This window comes from Dendronephthya gigantea, unplaced genomic scaffold (genome assembly GCF_004324835.1).
Source record: "Dendronephthya gigantea isolate DGI-Jeju-01 unplaced genomic scaffold, DenGig_1.0 000104F, whole genome shotgun sequence".
Classification (NCBI taxonomy): domain Eukaryota; kingdom Metazoa; phylum Cnidaria; class Anthozoa; order Malacalcyonacea; family Nephtheidae; genus Dendronephthya; species Dendronephthya gigantea.
The window spans coordinates 270,834-291,787 of NW_021163114.1; the positions used below are offsets into that span (position 1 = coordinate 270,834).

At 36.1% G+C, this 20,954-nt stretch overlaps 3 protein-coding genes and 1 long non-coding RNA gene across 4 annotated transcripts; all 4 read left to right on the forward strand.

Annotated features, from left to right (window-relative positions):
• LOC114534679 lies at positions 1–3,371 on the forward strand. The gene is made up of 3 exons (XR_003688153.1): positions 1–310; positions 1,868–2,075; positions 3,290–3,371. It is a non-coding gene; the product is annotated as an uncharacterized LOC114534679 (long non-coding RNA).
• A 546-nt stretch (positions 3,372–3,917) lies between these two features.
• On the forward strand, positions 3,918–8,422 carry LOC114534661. Its single transcript, XM_028556134.1, has 10 exons — positions 3,918–4,784; positions 5,297–5,333; positions 5,446–5,495; positions 6,036–6,072; positions 6,185–6,234; positions 6,921–6,984; positions 7,384–7,421; positions 7,781–7,838; positions 8,041–8,084; positions 8,239–8,422. Coding segments are annotated over exons 1-10 (564 nt in total). The 5' UTR covers positions 3,918–4,782.
• A 121-nt stretch (positions 8,423–8,543) lies between these two features.
• LOC114534689 (serine/threonine-protein kinase pim-2-like) lies at positions 8,544–11,359 on the forward strand. Its single transcript, XM_028556163.1, has 6 exons — positions 8,544–8,630; positions 8,804–8,851; positions 9,264–9,639; positions 10,084–10,266; positions 10,489–10,570; positions 10,935–11,359. The coding sequence occupies exons 3-6, from the start codon at positions 9,312–9,314 to the stop codon at positions 11,230–11,232; spliced, it is 891 nt and encodes a 296-aa protein (XP_028411964.1). The 5' UTR covers positions 8,544–8,630; positions 8,804–8,851; positions 9,264–9,311; the 3' UTR covers positions 11,233–11,359.
• A 3,941-nt stretch (positions 11,360–15,300) lies between these two features.
• On the forward strand, positions 15,301–20,605 carry LOC114534662 (tolloid-like protein 2). Its single transcript, XM_028556135.1, has 4 exons — positions 15,301–15,376; positions 18,437–18,493; positions 19,216–19,361; positions 20,390–20,605. Exons 1-4 carry the CDS (start codon positions 15,301–15,303, stop codon positions 20,603–20,605), a joined length of 495 nt encoding a protein of 164 aa, XP_028411936.1.
• The last annotated feature ends 349 nt before the right edge of the window (positions 20,606–20,954 follow it).

A 20,954-nucleotide genomic window follows, 5' to 3' on the forward strand; every position in this document is an offset into this window, starting at 1 on the left:
CAGACTTTACAGCCAAGTTATTTAACCATCCAGGTTAAGCATGAGTTCAGTGCCCGTCCTGAAAAGACTGAGTACTAACGAAGACAAATGGCGCAAATTGTGAAAAAAATAAGCATTTGCTCATGATCGTTTGCTTTTGTTACTTTGTAGAATTTAAAGTCGAATACTTTTGCAACAAAATGTAGTATTTTAGATTCACCATTCAACCATGCCAGTGATCGAGGTACGGGGAGTTGAAATTGATTTCCCATACAAGCCTTACGACTGCTAAGTAAACTACATGAGCAAAGTTATTGAATGTTTGCAAGAGGTTGGTTGGCCTACATTTCATTTTGTTTTGAATTTTGAAGGTGTTTAACATAGACCTTGTCTCAGATGATTATGAGAGTCTTGTGTACAATTTTTGTTAGTCTCTGATCGCTGACACATCGACTCTAATGCATTCCTATTCTCTTATCTGTTGATTTGCATTTTGACCCAATGCTTATGTAGTGCAGTACTCTTGGTGATATAATCCCACAAATAACACATTTTGTTGCTGCATTTTAGAAAGGGTATAGCGTGAACAGTTGCAGAAGATTATCAAAAAATTTTCATCAATATCAGCTATTATTAATCTGGATCCATTCCAGAAATATTTTTACAGTAAATTTAGTCCTTGTTAACCATTAATCATGCAATTAGAAAAGAAAGGACCAACACCTTAAAATGTCTGCATTGCACAACTTTGCTTCCTGGTGCACTAACCCACACAAAAATCTTCAGATTTACCAGCCAATGTATATTGTTAAAAAATCACTTAGGGGCTAGCTGTTTACATGAGCCCTATAGGGAAGGCTAGCTAGCCCTACCAAGCAAAATAGCTCGTGCTACTATGAATCCATACTAAAGAAAAATTTTGTTTTCATTAGAGGAGGACCAGCCCTACCAGGCAAGATCTCGCTATTGACTACCCGAGATCTCACCTGGTAGGGCTGGAAATTTTCCATGTAAACGTAACAGGGCCAGCTAGCTAAAGATTTGACGTCAGGGATGACACTATTTGACGGTTCCGGCTTTCTTCATTAATTTTTCAAAGCAACAACAGGGTATGTTGTTGAAAAATCATTAGGAAAAGTAAAGATATTTTAAATGATATAGTGAAAATAACAATTTTGTGTTTTTTTGCCGGCCATTTTGTTTTTGGTGCCAAAATGTGCCGTCCAGACTCAGCCCTAGATGTGGGGCTAGAATTTTGCATGTAAACTTTACATGCAAAATTCTAGCCCCACATCTAGATTGTAAACAGAGGTGAAAAACAGCCATTCAGGTTGGGCTAGCCCTGACATGACGCTTCTGCTAGGGCTCAGGTAAACTTAACAGCCCCTTAATGTCTTGTACATCCAGGTCTCTAATTTCCATCATTTCGACTTTTGTACAAACAAAAGAATTTTACATGACAGTTAGCCACAAGAATAAAAAATTGAAAATTATAGCAGCACATTATCTGGCAATTCACCCAAATATAATGATTTTTTTTGTATCAAGTTTTTTGTCTACTATTTTATTTGTCTTGTGTTATAATATCTTACCTTTGCTCCTCCATCTTTAAAGTTTAAAGTTTTGTACTAAATGTTGCTAAAATGTAATTAATGATTAATATATCATCAGGTGTTAAGGGTTCTTTTGCATTAATGTAAATTATTTTTGAGTTTGTCATTAATATATGAGTCAAGTTATCAACAATTACTAAAAAGCTGTGTATTTTTTTCTTTTAGTGTTATATGTGTCTCACCCCCTAATTGTGGCTCACCCCACCATACCACCACCATACATTATAACATAAATAGCCAGCTTTCTGCAGATAATAACGTCCTAGCATTTTTAGGGTAAAAATGGTATCTTAGAATCACCAACAGGAACTGGAAAGACATTATGTTTACTTTGTGCAACACTGGCCTGGAGAGACACGTTTGTGGCTCGCTTGCAACTGAGTATGAAGGTTCAAGAAAATAAAGCAAGTGGCCAGTTTTGTGATTATTTAGAAAGAAACCTTGGGCAAGCAGCTGATGGCTGGATGTCAGAAGAAAGTGAAGGTAAATGTAAAGTGAAGTGAAGGTAAACTATTGTAAAATCTGAGTCTGATTTGAATGCATAATTGCCTATTATCTGGGCATAAAGTCCATAAAGGCATTTGCTTAAATTTTAATGAAAATAAAGTACCAAGAACTATAGTTCAGGTATCCTTTTGTACAGCCCATAATAAGTCTCGAAATTGATACACGGAACGATTTTTAACGAAAATTCCAAGCGCAACAGGTAAATCTGAAGTCGTTCAACTTTCGTATAACTTTGTTTACATTGTGATTTGTGCCCTTAATAACTAGACACAACTTACTGTAAAAGGTTAGAAAAAACACAAATTCAAAACAACATCTTCATGAATCTTCATATAATCTGATGAAAATTAATTATGTTTACCTAAAAAATGGCGTATGTGTTGCTTTTAGATTTTGTTGCCATTTTCAATAATTAGAATTTCGAACTTGTTTAGGAATATTTCACATTTTCAATAAAACAACGGGCTAAAAAATGTAAAAATGGCGAAGGAACCCAGTTGAAACTGTATTATTGATATTATATTTCTTACCAAGGGATAAATAGTAAACATTCTCCTGATATACTTCTCAACGGCGGTTCTTAAATGCGAATGTTACGATTTCGCGCCAAAATGGAGCAACTGTACCGAACTCAGGAACGAATCAGAATGCGAGCTAGACACTATAATTAATCAAAGAACCAATAGCTGCACGTTTTTTCATCACATGACCAAACAACAGAAATGATGTAGTATGAGCAATTGTGTTTTACATGCGCTCAGAAAGTACATTGTCAAAGATTTTAAGTATAATTTCTAAGATTTTCTTACTTGTTCGCTTTATTTTCTTTCCGATTTCTACAATTAGCCTTTAGCCTTTTATCAAACGATCTGACGTCAAATAAGCAAGATAATTTTGCCATAAGTCAACATGTTTGTCTTCTAAAATATACTCGTTCATAACATTTATTGACTTCACAATATATTCACCGCCATATTTATAATTTGTTCTTGGATTATTTACATGTGAGCATATCCTGCTTATCTAGCTCATATTTAGATAAATATTCTAACCGTCTTAATTAAATGTTAGAGAAGCTTCCTAATGTATCACGTTTCTCCGTAAAGGTCCGGAATATTTAGTTCCAAAAATCATCTACACATCAAGAACTCATTCGCAACTTACACATTTTCTATTGATTTTTGTTTCAGACCCAAAGTATGCGTGCTAGGTTCACGTGTCCAGCTGTGCATTCATCCCCAGGTTCTTGAACAAGAAACGCACACGGCCAAGGCAAGTGTAAATGACTTCGTTGGAGTTATGTAGCTCAAATACATACCATGTACCCATTTTCTTGCACGGTCGATAAGTACGTACGAAAGTGTTATCAAAGACGTGTCATTACTATAATATGCTTGAACGAGGTACTACCACTAAGAAATGTTTTTATTTGGTTATTCGGCCATTGCCATTGGCGTATACAGTATCGTCAGAGATTGTTTGGTATTCCCTTGCAAAGAGACACTTCAAATTTAAGGGCTTTCCCCACTAACTTGTGTCCTGTCAATCTAACTAGAGTGATGAATTTATATGGTCCAAGAATGAGTCAAAAAAGGCGCTTAATATCACACCCGTCTTCTTTTAATTAACTATAATAAGGCCCGTACGCAGACGTCAAACTATTCATGTTCGGAACCTAGAGTCTTTAGTCTGTTTTTGTTTTCAATTCGCAAAATAAAAAGTGCGACGTCTAGAACGGGCCTGCATTTTGTTGCATGCCTAACAAGCTCATTTAAACAGGAACTTATTGTTAATTTCTGTATCTCTTGTTGTAGATGATTCTTGTACAATGGTGACAATAAATGCGACAAGTGCGTGTAAGTCGTTTTGAGTCTGATCGTTTTGATATATTTATTATTTTTACAGTCGCTGTCCTTACTTCATGTCACGAAAACAAAGGAAAAACGCTGACATTGTATTCATGCCGTACAATTATTAATTGTTGCAAAGGTATTTGACTCAACTCTTCGATTTGACTGCTTTTAAAGCCGATTTCCCCCGGAAAAAAAGCCACAATTGGTACAGACCTGTAGATAGGTTCCTAAAGCTAAAAATATGAAATCTGAGCAAAAGGTTTCTTGAGTAAGTTCAATTAACCCGGCGAATGTTTTAAAACAGAACTTCTTCCTTGCACACATTCTGAAGATACATTATAATTTTGAATTAAACAACTCGTGGCGTAATGTAAAACGACGAACAGGACTGTAAATCTGATGTTCGGCTAAAATGGCTCAAGATAAATCGCCTTTGAGGAAAGAATCACTACGTATGTTATAGGCACTTTTCGAACGCTCTGGTGTAAATGAGAGTCAACGAGGCTTAAGAAATCGTTGTACATTACCACAAGATTGTAGATTGCATACTTCAGCATAAATATGTGCTTACATAAAATAATTATATGTACTTATTTATACTATAGCATTTTCCATATTACGAGGAAATAGCGAACGCTGACTGAATGTCTCGCTTGCTCACCAAAACTCACGGGCGCAAAAGTATTAATTATCTACGTCAACAAAGGACCGCTCACTTGTCGAAATTTTTCGAGAGGTTCACATTTCGCAAAGTTAGTTCATTGCAAATTGTTTTCAAAGGCGTTGTTATATTGCTGTTCAATATTCTACATTGAAATTATCGAGAAAATATGTAAGTATATTAAAGATTTTATTGTTTAGTGTAAAATTAATTGTGGTTTACATACATTTTTTGTTTTAATTCATTTTGCGTATTATCAAGTGGCTTAATTTATAAAATATAAACAGAGAAAAGTGTTTACACAGTTCCGTTTGTTTTTCGGAAGGTAGAGAATTTAGTTCACCGTCGAAAGTGACAACGTAAACAAGTTTTGAGATTTGATTTGAGAAATGGAAATCAAAACTATACTAAAAATACGGCAGCTCAGCGCAACGAACAAAGTAAATGCATGCGCTAATAAAAACGCGCGCGTAAATCCAAACGCCCGTTCAACGTCAATTCACGGCTTTGTAATCAGAATTTTTGTGTAACCTTTTTACGTTTAGGCGTATTAATGGCCTAGAATTGGGTTCTGCGTGTTTCTCACTCTGTAAACGTTTAAGACTGCGCTTCGATCTTTAAGAGAATTTTTGTTTAAAACTTTTTAACATTATTCATACATTTTTTCTTTCCCCTCTGTCCAGGAATATCAATTCTAATGATTCTCGCATCTCCTATAAGGTATGAATTAGTTATTTTCTTTTGTGGACGGTTCTGTGATTTTAAGAATGAATTGGAAATCGAGAATTAAAACAGTAATTTAATAAGCTTATAAACGTTCTAATTTTCACAGGAGGAATCAGTATTTTCTTTTGAAGAAGAAACGTTTGAGACATCTCTGAGGTATGATCTTTATTTACATTGCGTATAGCTATAACATAAGGATGTTTTATTATATTGACACGTGTTTGTCTTCATTTTTTGGAAATATTATTCATCTGTGATACGAAAAAATAACGATAATTATAATACGTAATTTTCTATTATAAAGTATAATAATAAAAAGGTATTCCTTGCGTCACGACAAACCATACAAGTGCTTCTTACTCATTTAGCTACCCTCATCTTTCAACGCAAGGGGGAGATGTTAAGTTTATATGGAATTTTTTTTTCTGTCAGTAGGACAAAAAATTTAGCAAACTTTTTGGGAGCGGTTGTTCGAAAGGCATTTAGCTCAAACGGTGCATGAATAAGCCAAAGTTTAAAAATACTCTCATACATCTTGTATAACATTTTTACATTTAGGCGTATGAATGGCCTAGAATTGCGTTCTGCGTGTTTCTCGCTCTCTAGATGTTTAAGACTGCGCTTCGATCTTTAAGGGAATTTTTGTTTAAAACTTTTTAACATTATTCACGCATTTTTTCTTTCCCCTCTGTCCAGGAATATGAATTCTAATGATTCTCGGATCTCCTATAAGGTATGAATTAGTTATTTTCTTTTGTGGACGGTTCTGTGATTTTAAGAATGAATTGAAAATCGGGAATTAAAGCAGTACTTTAATAAGCTTATAAACGTTCTAATTTTCACAGGAGGAATCAGTATTTTCGTTTGAAGAAGAAACGTTTGAGAGATCTCTGAGGTATGATCTTTATTTACATAGCTTCGCTATAACATAAGGATGTTTTATTATATTGACACGTGTTTGTCTTCATTTTGGGGAAATATTATTCATCTGTTATACGAAAAAATAACGATGATAATAATACGAAATATTTTACTATAAAGTATAATAATAAAAAGGTATTCTTTGCGTCATGACAAACCATACAAGCGCTTCTTACCCATTTAGCTAACCTCATCTTTCAACGCAAGGCCAAGGGGGAGATGTTAAGTTTATGCTGAATTTGTTCTAGTGTCAGTAGGAGAAAAAAATTAGCAAACTTTCCGATGCCTGTGAGAAATGGCCTTCGGCAGAAATCAAACCTTCTTCTTTATGACGCGCCGGTGCAATGATCTTGCTATTAAGCTACACGGGTAGCTCATAGGAGCAAGCAATGTTAGTGGGTATTTACGATGGTAATGTCGCCATCGCAAAGGCGTAGGTTTGAATTCTAACAAGGCAACGATACCTAACAACTTTTTTCTCGACTATTCCTGGCTTGAATTTGGGATGCATGAGTAAAACTTAATATATTACGTAATATAAGACTTAAATAAACGTAATTGATTTACCTTCTGAATATATAAACCTGTTCTTTTATTTGGTGAGGTTACAGACTTTTACCACTTCAAGTCCCCTACATTAATACAAAATATCGTTTTTAGTGCTGGTAGTGTCCAGTGTTCATTTGATTACATAAACGCGTCTCAAGTCTCGGAGTATTCTGAGGTAAAGAGTTTTTTTATTATCAATTGAAAAATAAGTTTGTTTTTTTATCACGTATTGATCTCCTAAGCAGTTGGATAATTTTAGGTTGTACTCTAAATTATTCTTAATATAATTCATGATTCGAAACAAAGGAAATTACCCTAATCGATGTTTTAAAGTCCCTGAATGAATATTCTAGGAAGTAGTATGGTTATGAGATATTGAAATGACACATGTTATTATTTCAAAGGCGCGTTTTTGCTGTTTGAGCTTGAGAAGTCAGTTCAAGTCTCTACTTAACCAGACTTTGAAACTGATAAATCCAACTCTCTCGTATTGAGCTGCTATCCGCTTAACATTGCTCGTTCATCTGAATATGACACAACTGATGCAGTGTTTGTTTGAAATTTACTATTTCAGTTTTTACGCTTCTTTGACATGGAGTATTCCTGGGATTGGTAAGATTTTATTTATCTACGATTTCAGTCTTTAAAGTGCTAGTTTGAGGGTTTTATATATGATGCGTTTTCCAAGGCGAATTTAGTGGGGCTACTTAATGGCCGCGGAAAATTGCTAAGTTGGGGGAAAATCATTGACTAAGTAGCGAAGTGTGCGCCAGCCTTTAAAACACGCCCCTGTTTGCGCCTATCTTTAGCGCAATATTTCTGGTCACCCTTTATTAAATACGTCGACAAACATTTAGCTTCATGTTTGTACCGACAAGTAGGTAGTAAAAAATAGGGCAGCAATTTCTAAATGCGATATTCTTCATCTTTCATTCTTCAACTAAATATTCTTTATTTTCATTAATGCACAGTAGAAGCCAACATTCTGTCGGTGAACTCTTCCAAATCTCACAGTCGTCTCAACAAATGGTAAGAAATGAGCAGCTTACATTCCAAAACTTTTTTCGAAGATAAACTTTATAAAAAATAACAATTAAAGATCGGCAAACTTCAGTACTTTTCACTTTAACAAATTTTTGTTCAATAATATTTTGATACCAATGCAATTAAATTGAAATAATCACACACAAGTCAACTCACTAATCCATAACGATATTCTTTATGTTTATAGCTTCAATCTTGCTCAACTGCAATTCCAGATAGCACAAATGAAAGGTAGGCGCGGTATTTATTGATAATTTAAGATGGTGTAGCTACATGCAGTCCGTAAAGTAAACAAACAAGTTAACAACAGCTGTATTTGTTAAAATATTCCCATTACACTCTTCAATTTAGATATAAAAAAAAATGTTCAATTTATATTTTTAAGCATCTATGACGTGAAGAGAAAGCGTAACATTTTGAAAGAAAAACTCATCAAGTGGAAAATCATGAAAGAAAGCCAAGTCAAACCTTCCCAACCTTCAAATGTGCCACGCGTCACTAGAGTTGTCGATGGGGAAAACCTTGTTGAAGTTTGCAAGTCAAAAGGCAAGTCGATTCTAACGTTATAGAAATCACGAACCTATTTTTTTAGCATTTGTTTTTTTATTCTAAAATCCATTTTACTTTACATATTTCTTTAGTTATTTTGTATTAACAAGCAATTGCTTTTGACTTTCAGGTGTGATTTAATACTATATCGAAAATGGCTTGATTGGCGAAGGTGGATTTGGTGGAGTTTTCAAGGGTTATGCCATAAAAGGAACTAAAAAAACACCGGTAATTCTTACAAATGTCTCTCCTTCCTAAAAACAAACATTCCTCGGCATTTTTGCCATATTGCTCCATGCTTCTGATATGAAGTAAGATACCCAAATCTTTTTAAGTTGTCAGTCATTTGATTTTTTCAGGAAAACCATCGATGTAAGTGGTTAATTTTTTTCTTTTCTTAGGTCGCCCTGAAATTTGTAGATTATAAAACGGTTCGTGAGTATCGCAAGGTGAGTAACAGTAAGGTCGTAGAAACTCCACGAGGTTGAAGTTTTGGGCATAGGAGATGATATAGCTTACAGTCCGTGAAAATTGAGTGTTGCAAACATATTAAATGATTAATTTTGTTTTCCGTTTCCACTCATGACGACGTTGAATTACCATTTTGAATCAAAGAGGTATCTAATTTCCAGGCTGAATCCAAAATTAATTTAAGTTACCTAAATTTTCGTGAAATCAGCAATGGTTCTTTGATTGTATCAAAGATTTGTGTAGCATGAAGAAAAGTAATCATTTTCGCATTGTCCATCACTTTTGAAACAGCGGACAGAAACGGGTACTGTACTCGGACACCCTATCGAACAGTTGTCCTTCGTTTGCTAAACAACGATATCGAATTCTCCTACAATTGTTCTTTAACAGGATAAAGACCTCGGTGATGTACCAAGTGAAGTGTATTTCCTGAAGAAGATGAAAGATCATTCAAATGTCATCAAGTTCTATCATTATCAGTCTTTATCATCTGAGGAATTTGTGATCATTTGCGAAAGACCGACTCATTGCAAAGATCTCCGAAGCCTCATGTGGGACGTAGGAGGTTTCTTCACCGAGGATGAAACTCAACAATGCATGAAGAAGTTGGTCAACGTTGTATTGGCGATGTCCAAGAAGAACATCGTTCATCGTGATCTGAAATTGGAGAACATCCTTTATGATTTTGATACTGGTGAAATCAAGTTGCTTGATTTTGGATTTGCGGGCTATAATAAACCTGGCAACCTAGTTGACGCATTCTGTGGTGAGTAAACTTTCCTGGAATGTCATGAATAATTTACCTCTGCAACCTCGTACCAGCGTGGGCCTTGGAGCGGAGGTAAAAAGACCCTGGGTACGAGGTTGTTATCTCTGTTGTCTGAGTTTTAATCACCAAATTACGTTCACACCTTTAGCGTGAGATTGTTTTATCATAAAACAAATTTGTCTTTCCAATTTCTCTTCCAAAGTAGCAATTCATCAGCTATATTATTAAAAATCCTTGATCGAACCTGTGAAAATTTACTTTTTCAGGTTTCAAAATACTGGCTTTAATTTTAGTCAGGTTTCATCTTTTGTAAAACTATCAACCCCAGTAATATTTCTCATTTTCTTAAATTTCAACTTTTCCGGTCATTGCTTAATAGTTTTATTCCATTCATCAGTCAAAAGACTGGTTAATTGCATTGTACATGTTTTATTCCCTCAGGCACTCCATACAATATGCCTCCGGAATATATTCTGCATGAATTGTATGATCCTTGCAAGGAAGCTGTGCGGTCTATTGGAGTCATGATATATGAAATGTTGCACGGCGAACCACCTTTTACGGATTACACAACATTTGCAGATGTTATCTCAGGACCGCCAAAACTGGATGATTTATCTGAAGGTGAGTTAAATTAATGAAATTATAACAGGTTAGAGAAAGCCGGAAAATATAGAGATCAGTATTCATACATATATTCCCGAATTCCCTTTTGAAGTTGGAATGCATATCAATCACACCAACCGTTGTTGCTAAGAATATTTAGATCTTGCTTGTTGTTTTTCGTTTTTCTCATATATATGACAAGGCCATCCAGGATTTTGTATTCCAATTTTTTATTTGTAGATTTGCAAGACCTAATGAGAAAATTATTTAGCATGGACCCAGCGGCCCGACCAAGTATAAAGAAAGTTGCAAAGCACTCCTGGTGAGTAACTTCACCTTCAACTAATATCAATATGTATTTCGGAGACGGTGTGATGCCGAAATAGTGCAACAATATGCCTAGGTTCCTGGTCAGCGGTCGCAGCGACGATGTAAACGTGCTTTACTGATGTTGAGTACTGAGTTGTTAAATCATGCATTTGATGTTTGTTACTATCCACCTTTGCTGGTTGCGAAGCCTTTGCAACGTTATTTGTAATTCTGTCTAATCGTTTACGTTTTGAAACAAGGCTGTGTAGTTGTGAAAGTGGTTTTGCTGTGTCTATTAGCATGACAATATTCTTCAAATCATCAGGATTAGGGGTCTATAGCAACAATCATAGAAATTATGTTTTATTCTCTTCAAGGTTGCGAGTAAAGCGTTCATTCACTGAACGACTGTCATCCTTTTTCCGTCGTATTTTCCACAGACGTCGTGGTTCATACGACGTCTCTGCCATTGTGATGGCAAAACAAACGTCATTCCAGGCTCTTCACCAATCACCTGGAAGCAAATCGCCAACAATCAGTGGCCAGTTATCTGTTGGCCAGTCATCGAACCAATCCCAGATAAACAGTCAGGAATTGTTGGAGACGTCTATGGAAGAAAATTACCAGGAATGGCCGATCACTGTCGATGAGCCGGCCAGCCATTGCGACCAGTAGTTACCATTCTGATGACAGGATATTCGGCTCCAGGCTTGTGGCTCCGGGTTCGCGAAAACGGAGCTGGAGTGGTTAGTTTTCATACAAGCCGATGTGGCCGCTTCGCTTTGGAAATCGAAAAATTTAAAAAGGGCCTTAATTTTTCTTTGTTATATATATATTCTTAAGAACATGGCTGAAAATGAGAGTCTTATTTAGTAGCTCCGTAAAGTTGGCTTTTTTTAAAGTTGGCGCAAAGTTGACTGGTCAGCGGCTTCTTTATAAAAGTTCGATTTACTAGCTTTACGACGAGTTTTTGTAAAAACTCAAAGATGGCCATTCGAGAGACAGCTTATGAGAATATCCTTATACTTCTAGCTTGCGAAAACACGACAGGCAACTTCTGTAAAGTCTGATTTCATGCACGCACCCGTGACATAAATTTAATCCGGATCCCTTCGCGAAGGCAACCGTAGCCCGGTTACTGCGTTTTTCCACATAGGTTTATTGAACTGTAAATGTCATATGATCAATGTCAATGTAAATGTCATATGATCAATTGTTATATTGATCATATGACATTTACATTGACATTGATCATATGTGGAAAAATTTATGTGGAAAAACAAAAATTTGCAGAAACCGGGTTAGTTGCCTTCGCGAAGGGATTACATTTATGTCACGGGTACATGCATGAAATCAAACGGCTAGACTTTAAACAAGTTGCCTGTCGTGATTTCGCAAGCTAGAAGAAGGTTAAAAGTCTAGATATTCTCATAAGTCAGGCTTTCTCTCGAATGGCCATCTTTTAGTTTTTACAAAAAGCTAAGCTAGTAAATCGAACTTTTATAAAGCCATGCCGTCGCCCATGCCGCTGACCAGTCAACTTTGTGCAAAAATTAGCCAACTTTACGGAGCTATTGCGAGCAAATGAAATGAAATAAAACTCTCATTTTCGGCCATGTTCTTAACAATATAACAAAGAAAAAAAGCCTTTTTAAATTTTTCGATTTCCATTAAAAGCGAAGCGGCCACATCGGTTTGTATGAAACCGGTTCGCGAACCCGGAGCCAGCTCCGTTTTCGCGAACCCGGAACCACGAACGCCAAACTGAATATCCTGTCATACCATTCTGCCATCAAATAAGACATCTGATTGGTGGCCAGTAGGAAGAACATATTTGCAAACAGTGTTGACGAACTAAGCTAATGCTCTGAACTTATAAAGCAATGAACTTATTCATGTTCTCGGTAATTGGTGAATCATCCTAGTGCCAATTGTTCTTTTTGGTACTCTCCTCCTTCAATGGTCGATCAATCGAAGTTGGACATTCACCTGACCTGCACCATTCCGGAGAAAGCTAACATAACCATGTGGCAGCCACTGGCAGAGAGCTGCTTTGATCAACCAGAAAGTTACGGCAAGTGTCAACAATTACCTATGAATCGTCTGAGAGTATTCTGCTGAGAAGTCTCTAGTGCATTATAAGACCAATGGTCTGACTGTGATTGCAGGAGAGTAAAGGAGCATTATTAAACTAGTTTAGAGAACTGGCTGTGCAAATGTCTGTGTAAGATCAATTGCAAACATAATTGTAAATAGTTGTCAAGTGCATGAAATTATGAATATGTAAGATATATAAATTTTAATAAATATATATCAGTATAATTTATGATAGCATAGTAAGTTTGAATTTTTGCAGTGACTACTAAAGCAAGAATTCTCTGCAGGCGTCACGGCTTGATACGTCATTATGCATAAGATGTATTTGAGGTTTACTCGACTTTAAGCTAGCGTTTAGCTCTTAGATTACAGACTTTACCGCTATTTTACAAGTTATTCTACCATCCAGGTTAAGCATGAGTTCAGTGCCCGTCCTGAGAAGACTGAGTACTAAGTACTAACGAAGACAAATGGCGCAAATTGTGAAAAAAATAAGCATTTGCTCATGATCGTTTGCTTTTGTTACTTTGTAGAATTTAAAGTCGAATACTTTTTCAACAAAATGTAGTATTTTAGACTCACCGTTCAACCATGCCAGTGATCAAGGTACGGGGAGTGGAAATTGATTTCCCATACAAGCCTTACGGCTGCCAAGTAAACTACATGAGCAAAGTTATTGAATGTTTGCAAGAGGTTGGTTGGCCTACATTTTATAATTATTTTGTTTTGAATTTTGATGGTGTTTAATAACATAGACCTTGTCTCAGATGATTATGAGAGTCGGTACGATTGTTGTTAGTCTCTGATCGCTGACACATCGACACTGATGCATTCCTATTCTCTTACCTGTTGATTTGCATTTTAACTCAATGTTCATGTAGTGCAGTACTCTTGGTGATATAAACTCACAAATAACACATTTTGTTGCTGCATTTTAGAAAGGGTATAGCGTGAACAGTTGCAGAAGATGATCAAAAAATTTCCATCAATATCAGCTATTATTAATCTGGATCCATTCCAGAAATATTTTTACAATAAATTTAGTCTTTGTTGATCATTAATCAATTAGAAAAGAAAGGACCAACACCTCAAAATGTCTGCATTGCACAACTTTGCTTCCTGGTGCACTAACCCACACAAAAATCTTCAGATTTACCAGCCAATGTATATTTTTAAAAAATCACTTGAGGGCTGTTTACATTCATAACAGTTATTTTGCTGTTTATTTTAACAGTTTATTAATTATTATTATTATTATTATTAGTTTATTTATTTATTGTTTATTTTAACAGTTATTTTTGCTGTTTATTTTGCTGTTTATTCATAACAGTTATTTTGCTGTTTATTTTTGCTGTTTATTTTTGCTGTTTATTTTGCTGTTTATTCATAACAGTTATTTTGCTGTTTATTTTCATAACAGTTATTGACTGTTACCAATCGCATAGCGAGTACGGAGTACGCGCGGGTGCATGGACGTACCCGTGAGATGTAGCTACTGTTTACTGACTGTATATACTGTACGAATTGTTTGCAACAATCTGAGTATTCCCTATCATTGACGGCGCCGTTCCGGGTGACAAAACGTTTTGACGCGACAATTATATAATGCTCTTATGAGTGATGTTGTGACGTTCCTTGGAGAGTTCAAATGTCTGCTCCCCACTGCAATTATCGAGTTTCCAAGTTCATAAATTATCCAGTGATGATGATAGAGCTCCTTGATTCGACATGCACAATTTGACTGGAAAGTTTGTGAACTCGGGAGCTGTACTGCATTGAAAGTGAACTGCATGGGGTGATGGGGAACGAACTTCGCAACATTTTACGCTACAAGACAAACGGAAATTGGCAATAAATTCGCTATCATGATAAGCGTTTTTCACACACCCGCCACGGTTTTTATCAATTACAGTACGTGTCCATTTGATTTTCCGTAATTCAGGCAAGACGGCCCAGGTCATTCATGTTTACGTAGTTCCACTTCGTTAATCATACAAAATCGTTGCATCGATTAAACCACATTTGAATTGAAAATTTGCGAGAGCAACAGCTTATAGCGAACACGTTTGCTCAGAGATTCATCGCCATGCAAGTACACGTCTTTTGCACTATACGTGGGTAAACGTGTACGTGACACAGAATAAGAAATATTCGAACAATAAGAACAACAGAGTGTATTCTCAGCTTGTATTTAGATGTCTATACACTATTTGCCTCCCACGAGTAAGCTCACTGATTTCAGTACAATAATACAGAATTCCTCCTAGTTTTGGTACGTGGACATGAGTTTTTGAACTATATGTAACGAGAAAGAGGATGCGAAGATGGGTTTGTCGATTTGTCAGAACAAATATTCTGTTTACTTGCAAAGCACCGATAATCAAGAAGGTGGTCAGGTAAGAAATGTTTATGAGATTGCGTAATGTTATCTTGCCTTCCTTGTCTCTATATGAGGAGGATGTAGAGCACTCAAACTTGCGATGTTTACCCTATATTTAGCAATCAGCTCGCCAGACAAGGGCGGGCAAACATTTCAACGTGTTTATAATGACCACCAACTAGTTAAAAGCTTCCAACTCAAGTGTCTTTTTGTTTGTTCCTTGCGCTGTGACCAGGTTGCTAAAAATTGAAAGCAATAACATCATTATGTGGGCGTTTGAAATCTTCCCAACAGCGCCAGGTGCAGACACGGCGCGCGGAATTACGGACTACGAGTGTCCGGGTTCGTAGAAAACACGTTTCCCCGCTCTGAATATTTAGCTGCACGCTCTCGATGTTTACCTTATTTACCGCCATTATCGGAGTTAAGTTTGGTCTTCTGTAAAAATGATTGGCATTTAGCAAGCTTTAGCCATTCAGATTTTTCTACAGTGTTATATTCATCAGACTTTCATAACAGACTTTTGTGGAAGATGATATAATGAAATCCTAACGTAGTATGAATGAGCAGTCGCTAATATCAAATAGTACAATTCTTACTTTTCCAATAGTAGCTACCATTCAATTTTCAATGTTTCATAAAAGCAAGACATAAACGAATACCTTTCAACCGATTAGAATTACAGACAAAAATTTCCCAATTAAATGCAAATGGCTGCAAATAATGATGCATTATGGCATGTTAAAGTCTGATTATCATCGTTTCTAAGGCACACTGCATGTATAAAACACACTAAGTTTACATCGGCGATACTCTTTAAGATAAAATGCATGCATTAATGTGAAGAGGATGATTGAGAAATCTCTCTGCAGCCACTCGATCTGCACAAGACAACACCAGACAAACGTTTACATTCCAGGCATATTTTTAAGGTAAACAAAACGACAGGGTTTTCTAAAAAGGAAGCGCACAATGCAGTCAGTAAACAGAGACCAAGGAGCCGAATTCATTGGAACACAAATATGAGAATGTAGTCTAGAAATAATCAATTACTTCTTAAAAGTGATTCGTTTTTATTTCTTGGAAGACTTATTGCTAGCATGATTCAACCAAAATATTGACAAATACTGTGCATTGACCAGAATCATCATGTTTGCATTAAAAATTATGTTCCAAAAAACGTATAAACCGCTAAAAATTACGGTTTATTATGCTAAAATTAAATAAAATCATTATTAATGTTGCTTGTTTAATGAGGGATTAATAGTACTCCTTATATTTGAAAATTTTGCCAAATTGGATTCACATCGGCGGCTCGTTCGTCTTATTTCTACAACAAAATCTCAACTTTTTTAAAAGACAATCTTTCAGTTTTGGCCGGCATAGACAACAAACAACGAAATTACAAAACTTTGCAAAATTTTACCACAAATTCGTAAATAATGGTGTAAATACCGGATATTAATGCAAAAAGTATAGAATACTTGTCCTGCTGTGAAGAATCTTTGGCATGCGTTTTACTTCGTCATATTGGATAGATAAAGAAAGTTAGTCTAAAATAGAAATAATTGTCTATTCACATATATAGCCCTATGTATGATTGGGTGCGCAAATACTTGATGAGCAAATAAATAAACGTACTTGTAACGTACGTTGGAAATAGTTGACTATTTTATACGGAGCAACTGGTTTTAGGTGTCATTAATGCCACCAGGCCAGGGCGCTATCGAACCGCTTTAAACATAATAATCATAATTTAAAAAAATGTTAAATTTAATGACCCTTTTATGTACATTCCATTCTCTGTAACAAATATGCGCTTTTGAATCATTCCTTATCAACGCTGTTTTAGTTATGTTTCGTGAAGACTATATAGCAATTTCCTGACTTTAGTGAATAATCACACGATAAGAAAGAAATTTTGAGGCAGCCAAACGGTGCCAGCCGTCTGCGAATTTTCTCAGGTGTATCCAAGTAAGATATGTGTTCAACTTAAAACAGCGTTTCCTCGAGGACTTTCTTGTCGAACGCTAGGGTATATCGTAAATGAACGACTAAAATACACAATATCTTGTCTAGCTTGGATTTCCTGTAATAGACCAGTAGGTAAATGGCATGATGGCATCAGTGCCATAATATAGCACCAGTGCATTATGTTTTTATAAAATAGCGTTATGAGAATAAAGCTATTGGATCACTTATAATACATCAACGGCGAATGACAGAAGAAGATATCAGTGTGATACTAAAATAAACCAATTACCTAAATACGCAAAGTATTTTTGAAGCATGAAATCCTTTTACGGTGAAATTAATTAGGCATGCAAGTTGTTCTTTGTTTTAAAGGACTTGCATGATGATCTGCGCCAGATTTGTATTGCATTGGTAGGGCTGAACAACATAAACCTCAATTTGAGAACACGACGAGTGGAAATAGCGCGATGGCAAGAATATATTTGAGTGCTATCCTTTTGTTACATTTGATAGGTCGAATTAAAAGTAAGAATATAAATTCAACGCTCTTGCCGAAGATACCGTCGTCAATAAAGATTGTGTCACAAATTTCAAGGACCGTCGCACTTCCTACCCTTTTAAATACCACAACTTCGACAGTGGATATTTTACGCATACCACGCGACGATATCACCTCTTTACCACGTAAGCAATTAAAACCCAGTTTGCTATGCTGTGTCATTAATCTTGAATCTTTTTTGTTCGCTATCAATAGAATGCACGCTTTGTCCAGTAGGGACCAGTAGAGAGCAGCCTTAGTTATCTGGTTGGCAAAAAGAACGTGCACTAACTTGCGTGCTTATTATTTACCAGTAAAAGAACATCTGAAATTTGTAAAGTTTAAATTCGCGTTATCCATTAACTTAATTTTTAGAATATATAGTAGCCCAACTATGTTAACTCAAAATCTGACTTCTCGGAAATAGACACAGCAGGTGTCATATGCTTAGCGGACGAATGTTCCAATCCGAATGTCCCCATCAATGTCATCTTTACAAGACTTATCATCGTCAACATGCTGCATGCCCGCCCAAACATCGACAGTCTTGCAATGAATGCATGGCTCTAAATATGATTTCCAGCAGATGAAATTAGGGAGCTTTAGCAGTGACTACGGGTACAAGATTCGTCATTCTCGCGTGCTGTTTTCTTACGCCATCAGCCAAACATCGTTGTCGTCGAGCTTTTGAGTACGAGTTTGTTGATTTATTTCGTCTTTAAAGCCCAAAGACAACCAGTGTCGTCCGATGACGTAGGCCGAAAGCATCGATTTTTGCGAATCCTGTACCCGTGGTCGTACTGTTAGTCACGGCTGAAGCTCCCTGCTAACATCTCGATGGTTAATTAAACTTGCAATTTTTCCTTATGATATCTCCGCATCACATGTAGTTCCCACCACATCAGGTTGTGTACGCCCAGCAACTCTGGCAATTGACCATACGACAGGTATGTCAAACAATGGCACTTCACTTTCTCGTTTCGAGTTTATCTTATATCAGTTGTCGGCTATAAATATTGCAACATTATCTAAACAATAGATAATGTTGGAACTTTTTTGAGTGAACTTACGCCGTCGTCGACAAAATCGTTGCGAATGCGAATAATGATGGTATGAAAGGAAAGCGTTCCGTTAAATTGTGATGTGAAACGTACCAAAATTTCGCATGATTCAAATTTATTGTAACGTAAACTTGACTTTAGGTTTCATTCACAAACCTACCAAACCTTATTGACTGTTAATTTTAAATGTTCTGACAAAGAGTTTAAAAGCAGTGGCGTAGCCAACCTGACGATTTAGTCATGCTATGCAAATTTTATGTTATTATCATTATTCATTTCATGTGAAATTCAGTGTTTTCACAGTCGATGAACACCAAAATATTAGCATAGCATGACTAAATTGCCAGGCTGGTTACGCCACTGTTTAAAAGTAATAATAATATTAGAAGTCGTGCAAGATGTACTCATGGAGAAATCTCGTATCACTTCTAATATCATTATTACTTTTCAGAATTCTTTGTCAGAATATTTAAAATTTAATATATCAATCAAATTATCAATGTCAATATTGACAATTCTCAGCAGTCCCGCCGATCGACCCCTATTGCTTATCTCGTAATTGTTCGGCTTTGAGTTTTTGCATTCATTGAATACTTCTGCATGTGTAGATTCATGTGGCCAAAGTTTCTTGTGCTCTCCTGGTACGCTCAAAAGTCCCGACTATCCGTCTCGATACCCTAACAGCATGAGCTGCACCTGGACTATTTTTAGCACGATTGGACAGAAAGTTCTCTTGCAGTTTTCTCTATTCAAGGTAGGTTGAGCTCGCTGGTTCGAAAACCGTATAGTGTTCTATGTGAGATAGCAACCTCGTACCCAGGGAATCTGCCATTATATTGCACTTTTTTAATCCTAATATTACGATCCCGAGCACCTTTATAGTATTACTCCAAATTTGATCTCTAAATCTTCATTACCAGAAATTGGTGACAATATGGCTGTTGCTTGTGCGCTAATTTGCATTTAATCCATACATAATGGCATTCGAGTTACTATAAGATACATGCATTGCGTGAAAAATTAAAACGTCGTAACGTCAGAGCCACAGACTTGGAGCACTTTTTGCCGACCTCTAGATGGATAGAATAGCTGTTTAGAAACGTTTTGGTAACCGAATCTTTTACCTTGGGTATTTCTGCAGTCCGCCAAATTTAAAAATACACTGCCCAAAAATTTGGCCATGTTCTCTCAACGAACTTATGAAATAGCTCACATTCATACGCACATTTCGATTCGGATTGTTGATGAATTGACGTGTGATATACCAAGAAATTTTGTTAAAGATATTGTGTTTCGTATTCCTAACAGGAAATTTTCTGTATTGTTCGGATTTTTTCTGCAGTTGCAGATTAAAAATGTTATCAGTCTCGTAAGGCAGTTCAACCATACAAAGCGTATATACACATTTGAATACAGTCGGTTGGCGGAACGTAGAAACACCCAAGGTAAGTAATTTGATCTTCAAAGCGTTGTAAAATGGCTGTTCTATTGATCCAGAGGTCGGCAAACAGTGGGCAACATCCAGGGTAACGGCAATTTTAGGTGTTGAACTTTTGCTATGTGTATTTTTACAGTAAAATTTAAAGGCCTTTATTGTTGAAAATTATATGCAAATTAGTTTATATGCAAATCACCATGTCACAAATTTCTGGTAATGTAAAAGGAGATTAATTTCATATTTAGTCGCGTTTATTGGATTGAGGTTGATCGTAGGTTGATCATCTGGTACAAATCAGGTAATTAACAGTTTCAATATCAAATTTGGAGTTATTTCACTTCTAGCTGGAGAGCCATCCTTCCTGTGCGTGGGATTATTTGGACGTTTATGATGGTGATTCGAAGCACGCGCCAAGACTGGGCCGGTTTTGTGGAGACAATTTTCCAAAAAGACTGGTTTCTTCTGGATCTAAGCTCCATCTTGTTTTTTACGCCGATAATAATATGCGCGAAGAGGGATTTATTTTGAATTTTACATCGATATATTATGGTAAGATATAATCACTTAATATTTAATTTAGTCTAGTTTAATAGTAGTTTTGATGTATTCGCCTGAAGATATTAAGCAGTGAACTTGTCAAACGATGCAGTTAACGAAATAATGTGAAATATGGATTACCTCTTGCAGCCCCGGGGCTTTTTCTCAAAATTCTAAATTTCGATATCACTTGTAGCTTTGTAGTCATAGCTAGATTAGTTGATGCTAGGGACAGGAACTAACATATCATTAGATTCCTTAAATCATGAAGAAAGTGAATATTACATCACTCAAATAAAAATGTGCTATCATTGTGCACCATCGTCCCTTGAATTGCAACAATATTTTCAGATTGTTACAGTAATTTCAAAT